Source organism: Schistosoma haematobium, chromosome ZW (assembly GCF_000699445.3).
Source record: "Schistosoma haematobium chromosome ZW, whole genome shotgun sequence".
Classification (NCBI taxonomy): domain Eukaryota; kingdom Metazoa; phylum Platyhelminthes; class Trematoda; order Strigeidida; family Schistosomatidae; genus Schistosoma; species Schistosoma haematobium.
The window spans coordinates 45,795,951-45,820,275 of NC_067195.1; the positions used below are offsets into that span (position 1 = coordinate 45,795,951).

Below are 24,325 nucleotides of genomic sequence, written 5' to 3' on the forward strand. Positions count from 1 at the left end.
CGCTTCAGATGTTCTAGAGGGATATAAAGTCACGGTTTATAGAAGCTCTCAAGTCTACATGGATTTACTCCAGACAACCAGTCACACGTTCAAACGCAACCTTCATAAAGCGTGCTAACTGTCACATTGACAATACGGATCTTGCTAATATTATTTGCATCCATATGTGGGAAGTATTATGCCCCATACTTTTATGATCAATATACCTCATAAAGTATCAAACTAACTGAATAACCCACCACAGTGAAGACCGTATCTTCTGTAACAATTTGATCTTACCTGTAAACTAGCATGCCCCACATGACAGACTATTATTTGAGAGTAAATTATCATGGTTATGTCTCTTACCCCTCGTGGAGGAGCATAGGTCGTCAACCAGTATTCTCTATTTAACTATGCTCTGGATAATCTTTTCCAGTTGTTTTCAGTTGCTATTCATCCTTTGAATGTCTGTTTCCAAACACAATGTGCTCTTTAGTCTTTTTTTTTACGTTTCCATTCAGGATTGCAGGTTGGCGTTTGCCTCATGATGCATTTCGGTGATTTTCGTAATGTATGTTCTATCCACTTACATTTCTTTCCTTAGTTTTCTCTTCAGCTGGAAAATGGTTTGTTCTCTCCCACAGTAGACTGTTGCTGATTATATCCCGTAAATAAATCCTTAGAATAAATAGCCCTGTACATCTTTGATATTCTTGTTGACCTTTACTGTGCAAATCGTAATTGAGGGCTCTTGGTCACGCATCCGTACCAGATCACGAGTGGGTACGCCATGATACGCATCCCTTTCAGCTGCCAGCCTAGATCAAACGCTTCTCGACATATCCATAGCTTTTTAAACATATATTCGAACGGTTTCATTTCCGGCTTTGGGTTTAACTCGGTTGGTATCCTTCGAATAAAAAGGTGTTACGTGCGAAGGCGTTGTCACACTTCGGATACCTGTGGCGTCTTTAGGTTTAAGCAAGTAAAAGGGATGCTTAATTTTTTATCCACAACGAGTTAATCAGTCACATCCGTAATTTTTTATTTATTTGAATCACTCCTGTTTGATTGCTTTCAGTTGATGATAGCCATTCCGTTTTAATCAGCATTACATTTTGAAAGCTGTCGTATTGTGTCAATATCATTTGAGCATACGCGTTCAAATTCTGTGACTTCATGTATCTTTTGGAGACAGAACTAAATTTGTTGTTTGTTGGAAGCGACAGTTATTGCTGATCCACGTATAGTCTCATAGGCTTTTAGCATTTTGCTGACTTAATATCTTGTGCTTCTGATTATTAACTTTGGGTGGAATAAATTGTGTTATGGGTTGAGGTAGAATTGAGTTCCGTGCTTGGCAAGGAAGTTTCTAACCTGTGACGAACAGTCGGTTTCGTGTTTTTCGTGTTTTTCCGTGATGGATACTCCATGATTTGGTCGTATCTGACATTAGGGGTGTAACGTTTCTATGTAACCCACTACACTAAACCGCAGTTACTTTACATGTCTTGTATCTTCCATAATTTTTGGTGATAAAAATAGTATCGTGTTGTCAAATTACTGCTTTCGATTTATTTCTGTCGGTGTGTACCAAGTCAATGATACTCTGGTAACTTTATAATACTCTAAGGTACGTCCGAGTAAGTAAAATTAGCACAGCAGCTCTTGCGTCAACTTAAATATAACAGACTTTCGAAATGACGTATAATATCTTGACAATTTGCTAATTAGTTTAATTGACTATTACTGCAAAAACAGTGCAAAGTGTTCCCGATACTGGGATCTCTACTATTTTCAGTACTCGATTTTATCATGTATGTTCTCAGTAGACACCTCGCAGTGATGGATGATTAGTCTTGATTGCATATACATTCGTCGAGTTTGAAAAATATTTTATTGCACTGTCGAATCGGTGACTTAATAAAACGACATCATGTCTATTACGTCTATAAATCGAGGGTTACTTGATTGTCGCAACTCACACATACTGTTGATTTAACTCTGAGTAGACAGCATGAGGGAACAGACTGATCAGTAAGAACTAAACAAGATTTTCCATGAACTTACTCTTGGCGTCGAAAACCGGTCACATATCCATATTCTTACTTGAAATCATCTAAGCACTTGAAGGGGGTGGATTCACTACGAGCTAATGTACTGGTCATCGATGATTTTATTTTCCGAACACCATCCATAGAATAATAGCTTTTTACCTGAACGGACATCGAAAACAGTTTGTTAACACCCATTATGGGTCAGCAGAATATAAAAAGACACTGACGATGAAGTATCCACTTGAAAATAAAATGTTGCTGCCGGGTAAACTCTAAGTGTTTTCTGTCAAGAGAACTGGTCATTCTAAGACTTAAAAACATACTGGTGGTTTTAATCTTAATAACATATTTTATTGCCATATTTATCATGCTTTCGACATTTGAATGTACCTGCTAATTCCACTCAGGAATATTTCGTTGCTATTGTCAATAAATCGTGTCGGTAAATTAAGACCAAATATAAGTCGTTAGTCGTACGGTTGGCAGAGGTGCTCCAGCGTTTTAAAACGATTCTGTAGCGAGTAGGTACATTGTACTGTAAAATCAATCATTGGATAGTATTTTCCGATTTGAGCTTTTTTATCATGATAGATCTTATAACAACTGTCACAAAAAAATGAAGGTTGAAGGTTTTCGGTCTTCTGAGTCTGCACTTGGAGATAATGAATTCGAATTATGTTCGGAAATTTGAAGGTTTAGAAGACTGTAAGCAGAAGATTAAAAAATTTTGGTGGCGATGAAGAAAATATTCAAAATTAACGTACACTGTAATAAGTAATCTTTGGTCAGAATTCGACCTCACATATGTGGAGAAGGACATTATTTAACCCATTTTGGAATGATCACAAGGGAGACTATCCCATAGGTTGACTAATTTCCATGACTCTGACTCGTTAGGCCTCGTTATTTCCGACATATTCCGCAGTTCATGAAGTAAAGCGACTAAATATCACTGAAAGATGTTCTCATTGTCCCTTAAGTTTTTCAGGTCGATATGCAAGCAAAAATGATGGAGGTTCGCACTTAACTCACGTTTCAACCTGAAAATTGGGCCTAAACACGTAGATTCTCTTCACAGAAAAGATGAGTATCCGAACTTGTAGAAAAAACACAACCTTTAAACGTATTAAAGTAGGAGATATTTCCATCAGAGAAGTGCAGGAACATTGGATGAATTCACAGTATCTGAATCAATTCATGGACCAGAAAGTGTTACCACAAATACCTAATCTTGTGATAATCAAGTACCTTGGGTTTGTGAACAAATAAAATCTTACCAAATTTGTAGTTAATTAGGGAGGAACACAGAGGACACTGTCCTGTTGGCCAGTTCATAGTGTATCTCTGATCAATCTGCATCGAATTATTGTGGCACTGACGATGTCCGACAAACTGTGCAGCGTCCAGTCGTCTGCTGTCTGTCTATCACAGGAACAACTTAGCTTCATCGATGATATGACATGGTGTCAGCGATTATCTATGAGGGTATGTAGGTGCTGAGACACTCGCTGAAGACATGTGGGCTCCTAATATAACATAGAAAGTAGTATTCAGAAGAAGAGATGGTTGTCGAGCCTTGAGTTCAATAATGTCGAAGGCGGTCAAAAACATTATAAATGACTAGATGTAGTTTTAGAGGTTGAAAATTACACACTTTAACCATTATCCAACATGAAGATGGTATTATAAGCAAATAAATCGGTGAACTTATTCAACTCTCGGAGATTATCCTGACAACGCCGCTTAGCGTGATATTCTCGCACACGCTAAGTCGAGGAAAACTACAACCTGCTGACTGCGGTGGACAGATGGACAAGCATCCTTGATCACAAGGGGAAGATTGATATAATCTACCTAGATTTCTCAATAGCCTTTGATGAGGTTAACCATACATGTCTTATCAATAAGCTCAAACGATTGGGTATCAGACCACCTCTAATCGATTGGCTCACTTCATACCTAAAAAATCGACATTTTAAGGTCAGGGTTAATTTCACTTTATCTCAGGCTATGGAATGTCCTAGTGAGGTCCCACAGAGCTCAGTACTAGGACCTCTTCTCTTCTTGATTTATATAAATGATCTTCCTCAACAGGTAACGTCAGACTTAGTACTTTTTGCCGACGACGTGAAACTTTGGAGAGAAATACGCAACCAAGACGATATACAGGCACTTCAGGAGGATCTGACTCGACTTCAAAGTTGGGCAGACGATAACGGACTTACCTTTAACACTTCAAAGTGCAAAGTAGTCCATCTACGATATGTCGCAGACTACAGTTATAACTTAGGTAACTCCTCTCTAGTAGTATCCCAAGTCGAAAAAGATTTAGGAGTCTTGGTGCCCTACGATTTAAAGTCTTACGCTAACTGTGACAAAAATGCCTTCCGAGCAAACCTTGCACTGGTAACATTGAAGCGCATTTTTGGCCAGTTTGGCGGAAGAAATTTCCATATAATCTTCAATAGTTTTATCCGTCACCATTTAGAGTACGGAAACATAGTATTTCCCCTCTCACTCCAAAAGGATAAGGACACCCTGGAGCGTATCCAACGGCGAGCCACGAAATCAGTTCGAGGACTCAAATTTAAACCTTACGAAGAGCGCCTCCATTCACTTAACCTTTACCCATTAGAGTATAGACGTCTTAGAGGTGACCTTATGATGGCTTATAGTATCCTTAACACTTCTTGACATCCTCTCAAACACCTACTTAAGCTTAGTTCCAACACTAACCTAAGAGGTAACACCCAAAAACTGGAGACACAACACAGCAGAACGGACTGTAGACACAACTTCTACTCCTTAAGAGTTGTCAAACGCTGGAATTCGCTGCCGGCCGAGCTAGTTCAAGCGACTTCCCAGGAGTCTTTTAAGAGGCAACTTAATCTATTCTTAAGGACTAAGGATAGTATCGCACTATGATTTATTAATTTCTTTTCCTGTTTTATTGTTAACATACCTAGGTTCCTGCCCGGAGGATTTGGTGATCCCCTGCTACTAGAAACGGAAGCCTGTTAAGCGAAAGCTTCTTCTATTCCGTCCACAACCATTTGAACCATCTGAACAGTACCGCGGACTCCTCAACTTAGCTGGTACGAGCTAATCTAATCTATCTTCCTGCCTGGATTTTCACTTGTAGCACTTCTAGTTTACTTTAGCAGTAATTCTAGTTGTGTATTTCCTACATATTCAGTGCATTTTTTCTACCGAATTCATCTATAGTATTCATTATGTGTTCTGCTTCCAAAGACGTTCGATCCAACGTTTTTTTCATTGAAGTTGAGTTTTTAAATCTTCGTAAAGTTGGGAAAACTGAGAGAAGCAGCGAACTACGATCAACTTTACACTTAAATGAAAAGATCATCAAGTATGGTAACTCAGGTTTATTACTTGAATCGAATGGAGCGTTAGTGTCTAATGTTGAACGTGATTTTTTATCTTAAAACTAAAAGAAGCACATTTTTTTTACATTCGAAGACATTTGTCTTTGAAATCAATGTTCTCTCGTTTTGAAATTATATAATGAATAATACGGGTGTTATGCTTAGAGTATCAGTCAGATAATAACGAATCTTTCGAAAGGGTCTCAAGAGCCTCATGGAATCTTATATATCAACTGGCTATTATCACCAGCCGTGTCGAGTTCAGATCTCCATATCCGTGATATAACATTAATTTACAGTTTAAGGTTCAATAGTGTGGCTCAACCCTATACATTTTTATTTCTTTGATATTTTACCACTATTCATAATATACTTCTTAGTCCTATCTTTTAGCTTTCTAGATTCTCCTGGTCATCCTGAGGTGGTGTTGTATTTTACAATGTTATATATTTGTTGTGAATTGAAATCATACAGTTGTATGGGAGATTATTCTAATACTGAATGGGATCTGAGCAAAATAGTTGGACTGGGCAATTAGTACACAACGCTTAAGCGATGCGCTGCCGAGAGATGTAAGAGAGAGGTCTTTTATGGAAAGTGGACTAGTGAAGACGTCAGAAGGGCTCAGTTATATTCCCAGTAATAAGTCATGTGCCAATGCAATGAATAAAGCATGCAGAATCCTATAAACTGGGTAGTTGTTACACATAATGAAGAAGGCAACGAAAGTTTATAAACAGAATACCACTGAATAAATTAGTGTGACGAAAATATGTTGAAAGTTGACCTTACGAGTTCTCCGTAAATCGATATTGATTCTCCTTCCCACAATTTATATTTAGGGTTGCACACTCCAAACATCCTTGTTTAATGGCTACTTGCTCTTAGGTTTATTTGTTATACCGTCTACTTTGACTGTAATAGTAATAGCCTTTAAATATTTCGGTACAGCCGAGGTTGGGAAGAGTCCGCCCTCTCTCGAAATGCTTTCACATGGCCACGCGTATATAGCTACTGCCAGGAAAGTCTTACTGCCTTCTCGAGGCAAGGGTGTTGTTCAAAAAATTGAGAAGACGAAAAGCAAATGTCCGGCGCTTTGACCGGGTTGGTGGATATGGAGGATCCATCTAGGGGAGTTGGAAAAACCTGTTTCCAAACCAATGGTTCATATGGGCTCCATGATCCTTGGGGAACAAAAGGCGTATGAGCCTATTGTTAGTCACCGGGTACCATGTGACTGAATCTTCTAACGTCGCTCCACTTCCTTGTGGATCAGACCTTCAGGTCAAAGGCTCGGGGAGTGGCCCCTAAGAAAATCACCTGCGCTGGTTTGGCCACCCTGGCGGTATTCCAGCTCTCACACTGATCGAATGATTTGTGTGGCGCACATGTATTTGGTGCCAATGCTGACGTTTAAATAAATAATAAATAAAAGGATGAGTCTGTGGGTTTCTTAATTCTACGTTGGAATGTAAATTACAGATTTCCATTCTTTATGTGAGTGAAGCAAATATTATGCAAATTTGAGCTGTCGTTGTTTGACTGCACCTTGACAGCTGTTAAGAGACAGCTGAATGACGGACTGGTAGTACGACCGTTAATATCGGCTGTAGTGTATCTCCACAGTATTGAGGTGGTATCCGTCAATATTCTCATAAATTCCATCATCGGTTCCTTGAATGTTTTGGTTTTCTGAATAGTCTAATCGTCTTGTAAGTATGAAATCTGCCTTTATAGCCCGTCATACTGCATTTAATGCTTTGATGGTTATGTATAGGTACGATTTGGCGAAGTGCCATGCACTGAGACTTGGGTGTAGATTATAGGGTTTTCGTCTTCCCTCTGGGTGACATGTTGCTAGGGTTTATTGTGAAAAATACCGAACACTTGAGACTAGAAATAAATCTACTAAACGGAACAGTAAGGATCCGAAAAGCTAGGGACACTCGTCGTTGCCTCTTCGTCGTCTCTGCCTACTCTCCCACTGACTGCAGCTCAGACGAAGTAAAAGATGAATTTTACAGAAAGCTTTCCAACCTCCTCCAGAATGTTAGACGCTCTGATGTAATAATAGTGTCTGGTGACTCCAATGCTCAAGTAAGTAAAGTAAACGAGAGGAAAGACACCTGTGTGGATCTTATGGAGTCGTGGCCCATATAATGGCGACCGTCTGTTGCAGCTATGCTCAGATAACCGCCTGTTCCTTGCAAATACTAACGTTAAGCATAAGGAAAAACATTTTTAACATGGAGACCCCCTAATTCGTCCCAACGTTGGACCCAAATAGATCACATCGCTATCAGCCACCGATGGAGGGGCTCGATAGAAGACTGTCGCTCATTCTGGAGCACATGCTTAGATTCAGATCATACTCTAGTGCGAGCGCGTATTTGTCTGCGTCTTACTGGACGTAGGAAAGACGCTGCAAGGAAACCTCTTGGGGTCCTGTTTAACGACAGTCAAACTAAGAGTATATTTCAGGAACAACTAGGAAAACAGTTAGGCAACCATGTAGGTGTTGCCCACCCTGAGGCAGCATGGAATGATATCCGAAAAGCTGTGGAAACAGCAGTGATATCTGCTAGTACGGTAAACCATAAGGTTAGGGAGCAACACTGGATCTCAGCAGCATCTATCGCACTGATAGATGCTCGAAAACTCATTCCATCTGAATCCGAACATAACGAAGAGCGGAGTCAGCTTAAGCGCAAGCTGACAAGAAGCCTACGCAATGATCGCGAACAGTGGTGGGTAGCGAAAGCAAGAGAGATGGAAAAGGCAGCGGCAATAGGTAATAGCAGACAATTGTTCAGACTTGTTAAGGAAACCGGTATTAGGAAACCGACTGTTAGCGAAACAATCTCAGAGAAAGATGGACATATTATACATTCTCAATCCAGGAGATTGGATCGATGGGCAGAACACTTTGGGGATCAGTTCAACTGGTCTTCAGCCACACTTCGGTTTCCAACGATCTCCAGTCAACCTGAATGGCAAGTTATTGTAGGTCCTCCAACTCTTTACGAAGTTGAAAAAGCCATAGGAAATCTGAAGCGAGGGAGAGCAGCAGGCCCTGACAGGTTCACTCCTGAGATTTTTAATGATGGTGGTCCAGTATTAGCAATGAGATTGACTGAGGTCTTAGGTAGAATTTGTGAACTGGACGTAATCTCATCTGACTGGTCTCAATCACTGATTGTGCCAGTCTATAAGAAAGGATAAAAGTCCTCTTGTGACAATCATAGAGGAATCAGTTTGACTAATATAGTGTCAAAAATATTAGCTTCAATAATACTTCGACGCCTAACTAAAGCTCGTGAAGAGCAGACTAGAGAAAACCAGGCTGGTTTTCGACCTGGACGTGGTTGTATAGACCAGATATTCACACTACGTCAGATTCTAGAACACAGACACACATTCAGGCACCCCACAATCGTAGTACTTCTCGACCTTAAGGCAGCATTCGACTCTGTTGATCGTGAGGTTCTATGGCAATGTTTGTTACTGAAAGGAGTACCAAAGAAGTACATTAACCTTGTAAAGGCTCTCTACTCAAACACAACTGGTCGAGTGAGAGCTTATGGCGAACTGTCATCAGGATTGATTACCTCGAGTGGTGTTCGTCAGGGCTGCCCACTCACTCTATTCTTGTTTAACTTTGCCATTGATGTACTTTTAGAGATAACACTTTCCTCATTTAAATTTCCAAGGGTTGAACTTCTACCAGGAGATTCACTTGTTGACTTAGAATATGCCGATGACAGTTCTATTTGGTGAAGACGCTGACAAAATGCAGTCTTCTGACCACTCTAGGCAACAATGCAGGCATGTTCGGGATGCGATTCTCCCCCTCGAAATGTAGAATGTTGCTTCAGGATTGGGTTGCATCGTCACCCGGACTAATGATAGGGAGTGAAGTAATTGAGTGTGTCGACCGCTTCACTTATCTTGGGAGTCTCATCAGCCCTTGTGGTCTGGTGTGTGACGAAATCTCAGCATGAATACAGAAGGCTGGACTAGATTTTGCCAACTTGCGTCATTTTTCGGCGTAGGCGAGATATCCGTCTACCAACCAAAGGACGTGTTTACTGCGCAGCAATTCGTACCGTCCTACTTTATGGAAGTGAAACATGGCCGGTAAGAGTAGAGGATATTTGTAAGTTACTAGTAATCGATCTTATGCGTCTTCGAAACATTGCTCGTATATCCTGGGACCATCGAGTAAGTAATGTAGTTGTTAGGAAACGGGTACTAGGTAAGGATGGCAAATCAATTGATGAAGCAATGAAACTTCATCAGTTGAGATGACTTGGAGACGTGTTACGTGTGCCCAACCACCGACTGCCCCGACGTGCGATTTTTTCTGGTATAGGAATAGGTTGGAAGAAAGCTAGGAGCGGCCAAACCAAAATGTGACACAAATCTATGAAGTCACTGACAAGTGGACTGAGCCATATTGGTAGGTGTAGACTACCTAGTTGGGGTCCGCGAGACGATAGCAACCGATGGTTAGAGACCTTGAATGACATGGCTCAAAATCGTTTGCAATGACGCAGGTGCATCCACTCTTTGTGTTCTCCCAAATTCTAATCTTCTGAATTCTCCTTGTCTCTTCTTTTCTCTTCCCAAGTTTATTTCAGTAGATTGTACTCCTTGATTAACATCTTCAAACCCTAATGTTTCCGATTACTGCTTATACTCTTACTACCTCTACCACTACGGGATTTGAATCGACAACTGCATCGCTGTGTTAATGTGGTAAGGCAACTCGAACTGATGTACGTTGGTACGAAGTTCTCCGTTGTTACTGACTGACTGATTATGAAGTATATAAAATTTGAGATCACATTATCCCTCAGACTGGTCCGAATCGGTCACATGTCTAATGTTCGTTCGCTGTTGATCTTTAGTAACAACATCATTGGAAGTTAACCCAGGGTCTTGGTCGATGTAATAAGGCAGAGCATATCTAGGGGTCGAATATGTTGTATTAACTCCCAAAGGGGTATTAGAGAGAATCTAGATCAATTTAGACTTCTGACCCAGCAGTCGTCTGAATATATCGTCAGTACTTTCCACAACCATCACCCATCGCTACTGCTGTTCCACACTTACGTCATTTACGTTTGTTTAGCTTTTGATCCAAGTTATTGAATCCTTCCATATTTTCGATGTACTGTCTGTTAGTTTGTCTTACCTAACATCATTTACATTTATAAACGCTATCTGATTTCAGGAAAGATCAGCAGTAAGTGACACGAAAAAGTTGATGCAGTTACAAATTTCTATAATTCGAAGGTGTTAACTTTAGATACTGTATGCTAGATAGTGCAATACAATCGAAAATTACATCTTAATTGTCAAATAATTTACACCGACCCATAGATAATGCTTTATAATGGTCTTCTGAATATCCCTTGAAGCACTTGAGGAAGCTCTTATGTTCAATTTACTGGTAAGTTTACCAGCTCACACTGGTCTTGAACAGCTTAGTTAAGAAGGTTGAAAAAGACAAGGCATCTTACATCGACGGCAGTTCCCATATATTTCAGTTTTTAGGGAAAGCTGTTATTGATTTGAATACTGACTGGTAATGGCGTTTTTGGTGTCAAGCTTCTGTAATTACTTACCTGAGTTCCAGTCACAGTTTGTCTGTTAGATATCGCCTTTGTTATCGCTAGCCTATTCATTTTGAACATTGGAACTGCGATCCATCGATCTTAACACTCGAATGTCAATCAGTAGGTCATAGACGCAAAGTCTAGTTCACACACTTGTAACAGTAATAAAACTATTGCACATGATATTATTAACATTGAACTTGTTCTTTTACCTGCAGGGCGACAAAGGGTGAATGCGTTGGAGAAAGGATATCAAACTCTTAATAAACTGAACTTTCGAGGCGCCCATAAAACTGTATTTTGTAAAAACCTTTACCTTCCGACCACGTTATTCAATCTTAAGAATATAATTCGTTGCGCCGGTACTCTGTTCCCTTTCCTCGTATATTCATTAGTTACTGATTGTGTGATGTTTCCTATCCTTCCTACACTCTAGTGAACGGCGCTAGCATGTGCTGCATACTGAGGTTTAGACTTCTCATTAATAGACTTGGCTCCACGAAAGAGGTTTAATTCATAGTTCATTATATAAAGCTGTGCGTGAATGCTGAGGTATTCCATTAAAGCTGTTATTATTCATTACCAATTGTAAATCGAATAGATTATGGCAATATATCATAGTTTACATTTGTTTCACAAGTGAATGAGTCTTCGTTTTTACACTATTACTATTTCCCAGGAGGACGTTTTTAACTATTCCTAATTTTCCGTAATGGGGAAACCTAGTGGTCCTGCTCCACAAGTTAATGGGATTTCTCCAAACCAAGGAACCCCTGGGACAAAACTGACTATTAGAGGAGAAAACTTGGGGAACACTGCAAGTGATCTTCTACATGTATTCATTGGTGGGATAGATGTTGGAAGAAGTGCTCAATGGTTCTCACCCAAGAAACTTACTGCCATTACACCACTGGGAGAAGGTGAACTTGAAATCGTTGTGGTTACCGATAGTGGGGGTTTTGGAACTGCTGCAGTAATTTATCGCCAAAATATCCTCCGCGTAGTCAGTAAGTTGGTTTAGTTAGTTATGATCGTGCTTTACTGTTTACAATAGTTTTAGAGGCTGTAATATTAATTCAGCTTGCGCTATAGCCCTTTTCGACATTAAACATTGTCACCTAAGCCCAAATCTCAATTTTTCCCATTTATTGTATTGTTGTGGTTTCTTTATTCCATAATATTAGAAGTAAGACTTGAGTTCTCAACAATAATATAGTGCCTCTACACTCGGCTGAGTAGTTAGACCCCTCGATTTTCAACCAGTGTTGAAACTTTCAACTCCATTTATTTTGTTGTGAACAATCAGGTGTTATTACTATTATTCTCATAGAGCGTTTGGCTTATAACTGGGTGCATAAACCTGTGCTCGTATAAGAATATTAAATCAGCATAAATTTCATGAATGGCTTGAGAAATGAGAAAAGAAAAGCAGAAATAAAATTAAAATTATTTAGTGCTTACGAATACGAGGTTTGAGATAAGTCATCATTAATTCCATATTATCACATGCAATTCACAAAATTAGTCATTTGGGGATTATTTGTGTCAATATGCCCTGTGTTATGTGAAATCGTGACATTGATCTGTTATGTTATTGTGCCTGGTTTGGAGTATCTGTGATGAAATAAGTTGAAGACTGAAATACCGCATATATTATCAGAACTTTAATCAATGGTATATTTGAGTTAACTATTTAGATTAAGTAAATTGAAAAATGTTACGTATTAATTGTAGTAGTTGTTGTCTACGCAAACCTATAGATAGTAGATACGTATCGTATTCTTTAAGGATTTATTTAATATCGCACTAGACTGGTGAGTGATCGTAGCGTACCAATAATATATACATTTATATCTTTGGAGTTTTTTGTGTAAGTTAAATGCCATAGATATCGTTAGTTTATCTTACATTTATTAAAGTACATTTTCGAAAGATAAGGAGCTTTTTTCACCTCTTTCAAAGCTGTAACTCTTCTCTTCATCAATTTTCGTATTTACCGTGTTTAGGATTCTCCATAGTGTCTATTCTTGGTCATAGATATTTTTTGTCAGATACTATTTTCACTATTCTTATGAGCTGATTTTGTTAATTGATCTACTCACTTTTTGAAACTCCTGTTATCCTATTTTCTTTTTTAAAATTCCACAACCTTTACTGTTAAGGTCCACAAACTGTTGTAACTTATTGGCCAGAAGATGATAGACGTGTTGCTCCTACTAGTGGTAGTACTTCTGCAGGATCATCCGGATCTACTGTAGCTGTTGGATGTGTTCCTGGAGCAGAGCTCGATCATTCCACTGGCCTTCCAATGTCAGAGTTGAGTCGAATTAGTATGCCACTGTCAGACTCTGCCTTGAGAGAAATATACCCACGTAAGAAATTTCTTAGTAACATACGCATAATTAGTTCCTTAATTTCTTTAATAGGATTCAGTCATAATCAAATTAAAGCCTGGGAGAAATATGCGTTGGCCCAAGTTGTCATACCACATAAGCACGACAAGGTGAAATTAACAAGATAAGTTGTGAATGAATCGATGACAATGAGAAAGAATAAGAATTGATAGTATGGTGTGGAAAGACAAAGAGAAAAGATGTTTATAAACCAGTACTGGTGCTAAAAATCTAGAGGACGATAAAGACTGTAACTGTTGTACTGTGGTTTATTCGAAGTCATGCCATCCAAGTTCTTCAACCACTGGTTGCAGTTGTAAAATAACATTTCCTGGGCAGTAATAAATAACTAAACAGGTTTTTTTCTGATTAAGCAATGATCATATGCTGCGTATTTAGACTGAAAAGATATATATCTAAATGTAAATTAGAGTGATTTATGGTTCAGTATCATAATTACGGTTGAAAGAATGATTTCAGATAGAATAAACAGAATGATATGTTGAAGAGAGTACGTATGATAAATTTCGTAATCACCATCTGATGGTCAATTAGTATACTTTTTATAACTACGGCGCACCTGTTTATACATTACTGTAACAAGATAAAAAGATATATCGAACGAGATTTGTTATACTAAGTTATTTGTTTGATGTCAGTACACTTCCACCATCAGATCCATTATCTTCAATTTATATTCTGTTATTGCATTTTGGCAGGTGATTGACAGTTCAAAGCTTTATCTTCGTTAGTTTATATAATCACATGTTTAGCCTTATAGTATAAGTGGGAATCTGCTTACCATTTTATTCATAAATTGTACCAGATTCACAAACTTGAATTTGATTGATTAATTTGAATTCATTTTATACTTTCCGGTCCTAAAAGTCATTTCAAATAATTTGTGTTGTACATTTACGAAATCCTGCGACTCCTGATGTGTTTTAAAATGAAATGAATAAAATAGTTGTTTAAGAAACAACGCATTTTATGTACTCATCATTCCAGTAATTCACAGTTGATGAACACTACTAGTGTCCCAAATCATGTCTAGAGTAATGCTTTTTAATGATTATCATGTGTTTTAGTTGTATATCTTAAGTGTAATGAAAATGTCACTAGAGTGATTTTTATGATGTCAGACATAAAGCTTTTTAATTCAGGAAAAATCATTACCATCAGTGTGTAATGTTACCTGGGTTTATGTACATGCAGCCTACGCAACACAATCCTACCATAAATATACATATCTTTGTGTTTAACTTTCTAATGGATTTAAGATTTAATAATACCTAGTGGTGTAACTCATTTGTGAAGTGAGGATTCATGTACTAAACATTGAATTGTATTATTAATTTGAGAACTATTGCTTACTACCCAGCTGAAAAAAATAAAGGTAGGTGAAATGGAGTTCGAACCTGCGATCAAGTGGTTGAATGTAGGGTATGTCATTCTTTTTCGATCATTACTGACTGACTGGATTAAAGTAGTAACATGCTCTCAGTGTATTCTGCTTATTGCTATGTTTGAAGATATTACGAGTTCACCTAAATCTGCGAAAGGAACGATTCAGCGACACAATGACCAAATAAGCTAACTATTCCGAAGCGTCCCAGCCCCACCAACTAGAGAGAGAAGTCTAGGTTCAGACGAAGAAAATGTACTCCACAAGCAGACAGAAGCACGAACAACAGCGAGCACAACTTAAGCGTATATATACAGCATAAAAAATGTCCTTGGGAAATGTTACAAAATAGCATATTAAAAGATACAACGAACCAATGGCATTTAAGATCCTCTTAAGTGGGAAATACGTTGTGAAGGTAAAAATGGGCGCTTTTGGCGCGAAAACAAGAAATCCAAATTCAAAAAATAAAATTAAAAAGTGAAACATTTATCAAGTGAATTCTGGGGATCTAGCATCCCCAATACTTTTATATTTACTCCTTGATGAGTCAATAGTGAATTAGTGACTAAACGAAGATTTTAGTGTTTTATAGGTTTTTCTCATTTCATTAGCTGATATTTTCTAAATTTGAAACTTGCAGTTGCTTTCATTTACTTTGTTCTACTAATTTAACATTTTATTTTTACATTTACACATTATAGGGTCAGGTTCAGTACATTTGGCCGATAAAGATTTTAATCCAGTTATGTTTCTACTGAAATTCTATAAAAATTCTAAGTAAGCTTACAAAAACAAAAAAGAAGATTTGTAAAACTTATTAGTTCATACTCAATTGTTTAACGAATCACCAAAATAGACCAAGTATTAGATAATCTATTGCCAGTTATACAATTTTTGACTATTCTAATTCTGTAGCCTAAAATGTAATGTTCTTATATTTCACGAAGCATATTAAATGCTAATATTTTGACTACTTCCAACAACACTAGCGAAATTATATCCAGTTAAGAGATTTCGTTTAGTACAAAACTCACATGTTACCCTCTTCCTGCATATTTCGATAAAAGTCTTATTAGTTAATGATTTATTTATTTATTTTAACACATAAATACTGGTACAAGGGGGCACCAAACACATATACGCCATACAAATCTCATTTGGTTTGTATGAGGGCTGTGATACTGCCCGGGTGCCCAAACCGAAGCAGGTGATTTTCTTAGAGGGCCACACCCGGAGCTTTCGACTTACAGGTCTGATCCACAAGGCAGTGGAGCATCGTAAGGAGATGCAGTACCATGGTAGCCGGTGACCAACGATCGGTTCATACGCCATTTGTTCCTTCAGGATACTGGAGCCCATATGCACCATTGGTTTGGAATCAGAGTTTTCCAACTCATCTAGGTGGACTCTCCGTGTCCATCAGCCCGGTTAAAACGCCGGACATTTGCTTTTCGTCCTCTCAATTCCGTAAACAACACCCCCGCCACGAGAAGGCAGTGAATAGGACTTCCCTGGCAGTAGCTATATACGCGTGGTCATGTGAGAGCATTTCAGGAGGGAGAGCGGACTCTCCCCACTCTCGGCCGTACCAGGGCATTTGAGGGAAAATGATTTGCATCAAAAGAGACTGTTGACAATTATACTAAAAGGATTCTGGTTGATTAAAATTAGCGTCTGTTTTGGTATGAGTAAATGGATTCATAAATCGTACTCACTATTTATCTAGATGCTCATATCAAGTAAATCTTAGCTGATGATAATCCGTAGGGTTGTAATTATTTCGCCTTTTTTCTTCAGTTTAATAGAGGTATTTAGAACTTTGCTGAGTCCCATACTAACACGAGACGTCTGTCCAGTGCTTTCGGGTTTCCAATTGTGGTTTTAACTTAAATCGGTTCGTGATTTCAATAATACTCAACAACCTCTTCAGCTTTTTACTGGCAAATGTCATTTGCTTGCTAATGACTAGCTTCAACAGGGAATTTCTGGAGTTTTGGTGAGAAGTCGTGACCAGTGGAGCCAAACCGTGTCGGGTGGGAGTTAGATATCCACTGAAGAAAATGGAAAATGTGTGCGCAATGTCGTAGATTGGTTGAAGTTAGAAGTAAACACCTTTGGATGCTGATTCAGTGGTCTGGAGGTTAGGCGTTTTCGCGCGAGACCCGAGGTCCTGGGTTCAAGTCCTGCATGCGGGGTCGTAGATGCGCACTGCTGAAGAGTCCCGTACTAGGGTGAAACGGCTGTCCGGTGCTTCCAGGTTTCAAATGGCAGTCGAACTTAGATTGGTTCATGATTTCAATGAAAAATTTGAAAGATTTGTAAATTTCGTACACTGAAATTCGGTTTTTGCTGCTTGTTTATACCTTTTATGATCATTATACACTTATAAGGCTATTTGTTACAAGTTTCAATAATTTAGTCCACACATTTTATGAAATTATATGATTAGAAACATTGATTACCCTATGTGTTTCGTAAGAGTAACCTTTCTAGTGTAATAATGAAAGCATTGTTACCGGAGTTTGTGAAATTTATCAACATAAAATAGTACCATCTATATCTCCACTGATTTCTATTTCATATCATTTGTATTTATCAAATGCTTAATAGCAATAATACCTATGCTACCTGTGTTTCAAGGTGTTGTGAATGAGAAATTTCATAGAAATAAAGTACCCGAGATGATATAATTAGAGATATGTATCACGTGTAATGTTTTTATGGAAGTGGTGAATTTGTAACTAGCACTGGGATCCCATTCAGGACTCATCAGCTCGATTCCTTGTAGAAGTAGCTTAATCAATCTGTAATTCATACAGTATGCACACCTACCAACGATGAATGATCAAAATTCAGACAAGATTGTGAACAAGATAATTCAAATCCGTTCTCACAATGATGTGAAAGTCTGCAGTGATTTTGCTTGTGATTATTTCTAGTTCAAGATAAAATTTTTGTGAGGGAATTTTCATTTTGAAAATTTCTTTCGAAGGTGAATAATTGACTCAACAGGAATATATATTTTATGAATTTATTATATTCTTTCAAGTGGTTCTGAAATGTAAACAATTTTCTTCATTTTAGTTTTAATGATTTATTGGTTACGGTGAAAAATTTTCGCCAAAGTATGGGTCAGGAAGGTCCAGGCGAGCCTGTCAATGTTATTAGAACAAATCTAGTTTTAATTTTCCGGTGTCTGGATGGAATGGATGGTAAGCTGAAAACATCTATGTATTATTAGTGAATATAACTATGGTATGAAAGTCTGTGTATTTTCGTAAAGAAGGTCAGTTATACCCTGATATATCATATTATTCTTTGTCTATACGAAATCGGCATGACAGGTTGTCAGTTTCATGAATCTCATCGGTTACGGACACTTAGTTTTTTCTTATGTGCAGATTTTTGTAGTGTGAACATCTTTGGTTAGTTTGTATGTATGAGCTCTCAGTAACACCATTGTTAATTATCAAAACACTAAATTTGTGATAAAATAAGTGTTTTTTTTAAAAAATATTTCGTGGAATATATATTTATCATTTTATGTTCATTTTATACTTGTTATACAGGTTTACGTCGTAGATTGGACAACGAGAAAAAATCAATTGAAACAAATGACAGCAATGATTTACGTTTGGAATCAATTCTTTACGGTAGAGATTATTCATTTTTCTTAAAACTATTTTATTACTGTATGTATTACGTTAATAAAAATTATATTAGAATAGTATTTAAAAGTAATGTGGTTATATGTTGAGTTAATTTGTAAGAAATATCTCAGTGTTTACACATGATAACAACTCAATTAAGCATCCATGTATTTTATGATAACTGTACATTTGAAGTGCTTTCTTTTTCGTTATTTGTAAGGATTCATTTTCATTAACGATTATTATTTGCTAGAATATTCATATGATGAATAACTTAGAATAGGTTGCTGTAATATTATACATTGTTGTTAAAGCCTAAACATGATATGAGTAGATATAATGATTTAATTATGTTATCTTCTACTTACATCTCTCGTTGTTTTTTACATGGTGCAATGATTTTTATCAAACTTTAATCTGCTTACAACCTAAAATATTTGAAAATCAGAGTTATTACAGTTATTGACATACTTATACATAAAATTTATTTATTTATTTGAACACAAATATTGGTACAAGAGGGCACCAAATATATATGCGCCACACAAAACAATCAGAATGTGAAGAGAAAAAAGAAGGTAAGGAGCGTGTAAGAAAAAAAAGAACAATAACGACTACAGATTAGTGTAAGGTAGTGTAATAGTAATAATAATAGGGTAAACGGAAAGGTAGAACCAGAAGAAATCTTTCAGTTAAGGAAGATACAATCACGTTTTATGAAGAAAGTAAAAGAAGGTTACAGCAGGATCGCCATTGGCTTCTATTGTGAGCCACATCTGATAACGTCTCTGCACCATCTCTCGGACCACAGCCAGGGAGTCGTGAAGGGCCAACGGAAGCCAGTCCTTTACAGCTTTCTTTCATACCACGACACCATGTCATACACTGACCACCTCTCCACTTTTTCCAACCAGCCCCAGCGTCGGCAAATAATGCACGACGTGGAATTCTCTGGGACGACATTTGTAGAACATGTCCAATCTACAGAAGTCGGTGTTTCAAGATGGTGACACCAATTGGATTATCGTCTCTGCGCCCGAACACACGATGTCGAACCTCTGCATTACTAATATGGTGTTGCCACTGGATGTTAGCAATCCTTCGGAGACAACGATGATCAAACACAGAGAGTCGTCTAACATCCTCAACTCGGAGAGGCCAGGTTTCACAAGCATAGAGCAAAACTGCTCTCACCGACGCGTTGTAGATCTGACCTTTTACAAACAGACTAACATCACGAAGGTGCCCCCAAATACCCTGGTATGGCCGAGAGTGGGGTGGGTTCGCCCTCCCTCTCGAAATGCTCTCACACGGCCACGCGTATACATCCTCTGCCAGGGAAGTCCTACTCACTGGTTTCTCGTGGTGGGGGTGTTGTTTACGAAAATGAGAGGACGAAAGGCGACTGTCCAGCGCTTTAACCGGATTCCAAACCAGTAGTGCATGTGGGATCCAGTATCCTGAGGGAACAAATAGTGTATGAACCAATTGTTGGTTACCGACTACCATGGTACTGCATCTCCTTACGTTGCTCCACTGTCTTGTGGATCAGACCTTTAGGTTGAAGGCTCGGGGTGTGGCCCCCTAAGAAATTCACCTGCTTCGGTTTGGGCACCTGGGCAGTATCACAGCCCACACACAAACAGAATGAAATGATGATACTTACGGGAAATACTATTCTATACATAAGAGGTTGATTAAGGATGAATATATGTATCATGATGTAGCGAAGATTCCGACAGAGTTAATGAGGTCATAAATTATTGTTTCGAATAAATAAATTTTGGGAGGGAAGTTTCCAGAACATTGAAATAATGATTAGAACTCATGGAATTAAGAAAATACATTAGATGGTTATGTAATGAAGCAACTGAAAATGGAATAATGGTAATAAAGAAAGATATGAATTGAAATCAGTTAGTTATGAATGATGTAATTTTAAAATTCAGAGAGTTGGAATAGTGAATGACGTAATAAATAAATAAGGGGGGGGGGTAATGTTGCCAGAGCAAATAAGGATTTATTACTATTTCTTTTTGTATACATGGATCTGGTTTTAGACGTTTGATTGCTATCGCTTCGGCAAATTTCAAAAGGTTTGAGTTTGATTGTTAATCACCTTGAAGGACTTCAGTGTATCGACTTCGTGTGCTGTGTCAAGATGTCTTGCGATGGCACTGCTGAATGCCTTTAGTCCGTTTGATCTTAAACTCTTCGGAATATGTTCTTTGAATCGAACGTAGGCTCTCCTTTCTGTTCTGATTTTCAAATATTTTAGGTTGTAAGCAGCTGATGAGAACCTGACGAAATAAAATGAATTCATATTATTCTGCACCAATCTTTGTTCTTTCTCTCTTTAAAATAATAAAGGGAACTATGTATATGAAACAAACTTTAATTTTTTTTTATAAATCTTGATTTGCCTGTGATAGATGTCGACATTTAGAATAAAATGTTTTTTGTTAGCTTGATAGTTTAGGGTTACTCTCCTCTCCCCTCAGTTAGTTATTAGATTAAATAAAGTTACACATGCTTAGATACATCATATCGGCGTTGAACAGTGAGTAAAGCAATTGTACAGTGTCCAAATCACTGATTTAATTTGTAAAATGCATTTGTTAATCGTTGCAGGTGGGTTTTAACAACTCGTTCAGTTAAGCGATTCGTTGGTTATTTGGTTGAAGATTTAACTCTCATTTTATTGAGATCATGAAATGATCTAAGTCAGACCGCTATCGAAAACCTGGAAGCACTGGATAGCCGTTTGATCCTAGTATGGGATGGTCATGAGTGTCGTGGGTTGGTTGAAGTTAGACGTTAACACCGTTTAATCTCGACTCAGTGGTCTAGAGGTTAAGCGTCCTCACACGAGACCAAAGGTCTTGAGTTCGATACCAGCGTGGGGTAGCGTGGATCCACACTAATAAGGACTACCGTTTTAGGACGGGTCGACCGTCCAGTGCTTCCAAGTTCTCAATGGTGGTCTAAGTCAGATCGATTCATGATTTCAATGAAATTCAATAACCTCCACAACCACTTACTCGCAAACTTTATTTTAGTCTAAACTAGGAAGATATTAATATTATCTCACATATTACTGGAATGCAGAATGGAAATCTTAGTATACTGTGGTTTTTGTTTTGTTACGCTAAAATTTTTTGGCTTTACTTTTGATAATGAAACGACTAAATTGAATGAAAACAATTACTCGACAGATTTTAACCATAACTTTTATATCCTTGAATTTTTTCAGATACCCGTACACTTGGTCATCGTTTATTTGAAGATATTTTAAAACGTAGAGATAGGGGTGATTCAATTAAAAATGCTATATCTGTTTTGCAACGTTATCAGTTCCTGTTCAATCTACCACATGCTATTCGAACAAATATATCCAAAGTAAGATATTATATACATTATTTTCTCAAATAAATGATGGTAATCTTCGTAGAAATTCTGTTCTTAGTACTCTATTATAATTGGTTAGAAAGACGTTGATTCACAATTGCTTTTGATCCACACTTAGTATGACGATACTTGGTGCTGAAACTAACGTAGGGTAAGGTAGTTTTTGAACCTGGAGTCTAGTGATAGAAAGTTAAGCACTTTGTTCACTAATAATTGATTGCTCTTTATTCGAAGGAGTGTTTTGGTCTAAGTATTTAAAAAGTAGTTTATGTAGAATAACATCCAAAGCAAAAAAGTCTATCACAGTAGTATCATTACTAAACATTCGGTCATCTATTTTCACTAGAATCCTCATTGAACAGTATCCACAAAGTCAAATGTACTGACTCTTTTTAAAACAGTTACATAAGAAATTTTTGGATGGAAGGGGCTTTGGCAGTTAATCAGCTCAATTTCCACAATGTTAAATTTTTTTAACTTTACAGTAATTTCCTTAAAGCTTCTTGATGGAAAAATTTTAATTTCATTGAAATCTTGAACCGACCAATATTAGACCACATTAACACCGCTGGATGACGACTCAGTCGTCTAGATTTTAAGCATTCGCGTGTGACATTGAAGGTCTTGGGTTCGAATCCCGCGCGCGGGATCGTGAGTACGCATTGTTGAGTTTTATACTAGGACGAGTCGGCTGTCCAGTGCTTCCAGGTTTCCAATGGTGGTCTAACATTAGTCGATTCATGATTTCAATGAAATTCAACAATCTCCACAACCCCTAGCTGAAAATTTAATTTGATTATCGTATTATCTCTTTCCTTTTTTCCCTCCATTCCATGTGGTTTGTGTCATTGCAGGGTGATTACAATTTGGTATTAAATGATTACTTACGTGCAAAATCATTATTCTCCAGTTCAGATACTGAAGTTCTACGTCGTAGTAAGTTTGAATCTATGGTCGAATTTCTTTCCTAAAAATAATACCATTCAATTCAGTGTAATATTTATATAAATATAGGAAATGATTACAATGTGAAATTTTCTGCAGTGGGTTTGTACAAGATTTTTCCAGTATTGTTGTATAGAAGTATGATGACACGTTTACCTCACTATGGGTTGACTAGTTAGTTTTTAAGTGCTTATCACAGATTGTTTTTTTATTTATATCAGCATATAATTACTTAAACATTCTGTTGACTGTACTTTTTCTACAGTTGGCATATTGGATGTACAAAGTTGAAATATGTGATCATTTTATTGTTACTATTCAATATACTATTAAGTAGTATATTTAGTAATTATTGAAATAGTTATCTACCGGATGTAATAGAAGTTGGTCGTTAATTTTTTCAAACTGATCGGATTTAAACATATATACACTGTTGGATACTGACTCAGTGATCTAAACGTTAAGCACTTGTTCAATAAGTGTCTAATATCAGTTTTTGTTTTTAACTATGGAGATAATTGGATTCACAACAATGTTTAAACTAAGTAATATAACATGTAATTTAACTATTGTTTCGTTCGTTAAACACTGACTACATGGTGAGAAACTCCTAGCTTCGATTTTTTGAAATGAAAAACAAAATTTTCATAAATTTAAAACAATTAGTCCCCTTGATAAATTTCGATAATGCAATGGGAAGACGTAGTTTATCAGAATTATGTGATATATTTGCGCAATACATTTCGAACAATCTGATCACACATATACTTGTTAAGAACATTTATATATGAAAATTAAAAGGTCAACTAGACAGGTTAAGGGTAAGTCATAACAAAGGAAAAATATTAAAGTACACAAAAACAAATGTGATTACCACTCTGGATAGTAAATCAGTACTACTATCATATCCTCTCTTTTAGTCCTAGTTAATTCAAAACATAGTTTTTCTCAGGCGATTTAATGAAAGGACCAAGAAATTTTGAGCTAAGGAGCATCTGTTGCGCGTATATGTGACTTCACATTGTTCTCAAGAGTAGTATAACACGTTAGCTTATTTAAAAGGTTAACAAATCAACAACAAAAAATAGTCTTCTTACTGCTGCACTTCAGCTTGTAAAAACTGAAATTTAGATTTACTGAAAGAAGTATGTTGTAACCACCCCAAACACTACTTACCTATTTTGAAGCATATAAATTCATTGTTTTAACTGTAACTAATAATTTCAGTAGTTGAGATCATGAGTCAATTGAAGCTAGACCACCATGGAAAACCTGGAGGCACTGGACGGTCGTCTCGTCTTATTGTGGGACTCCTCAGCAGTGCACATCCACGACATCGCCTCGCGGGATTCGAACTCAGGACCTATCAGTCTCGCGCGCGAGCGCTTAACCACTAGACCACTGATCTGGCCGGCATCCAACGGTGTTAATGTCTAACGTCAAATAATCCACGAAATTGAGCGACACATCCACCA

At 37.5% G+C, this 24,325-nt stretch overlaps 1 protein-coding gene across 2 annotated transcripts in view; it reads left to right on the forward strand.

Moving 5' to 3' along the window:
• The first annotated feature begins 5,099 nt into the window (after nucleotides 1-5,099).
• The window catches only part of EXOC2_1 (Exocyst complex component 2), a 53,933-nt gene continuing 34,707 nt past the window's right edge, over nucleotides 5,100-24,325 (forward strand). The window contains exons 1-8 of one of the 2 annotated variants that reach the window (XM_051211553.1): nucleotides 5,100-5,134; nucleotides 11,726-12,053; nucleotides 13,209-13,418; nucleotides 15,549-15,624; nucleotides 17,932-18,059; nucleotides 18,417-18,500; nucleotides 21,751-21,896; nucleotides 22,760-22,841. In XM_051211553.1, the coding sequence (XP_051071623.1) occupies nucleotides 11,759-12,053; nucleotides 13,209-13,418; nucleotides 15,549-15,624; nucleotides 17,932-18,059; nucleotides 18,417-18,500; nucleotides 21,751-21,896; nucleotides 22,760-22,841 (1,021 nt within the window). In that variant the 5' untranslated portion in view covers nucleotides 5,100-5,134; nucleotides 11,726-11,758. Of the gene's footprint in view, nucleotides 12,054-13,208; nucleotides 13,419-13,452; nucleotides 15,448-15,548; nucleotides 15,625-17,931; nucleotides 18,060-18,416; nucleotides 18,501-21,750; nucleotides 21,897-22,759; nucleotides 22,842-24,325 lie in introns of those variants that run through there. The other variant, XM_051211554.1, reaches the window with a different exon arrangement.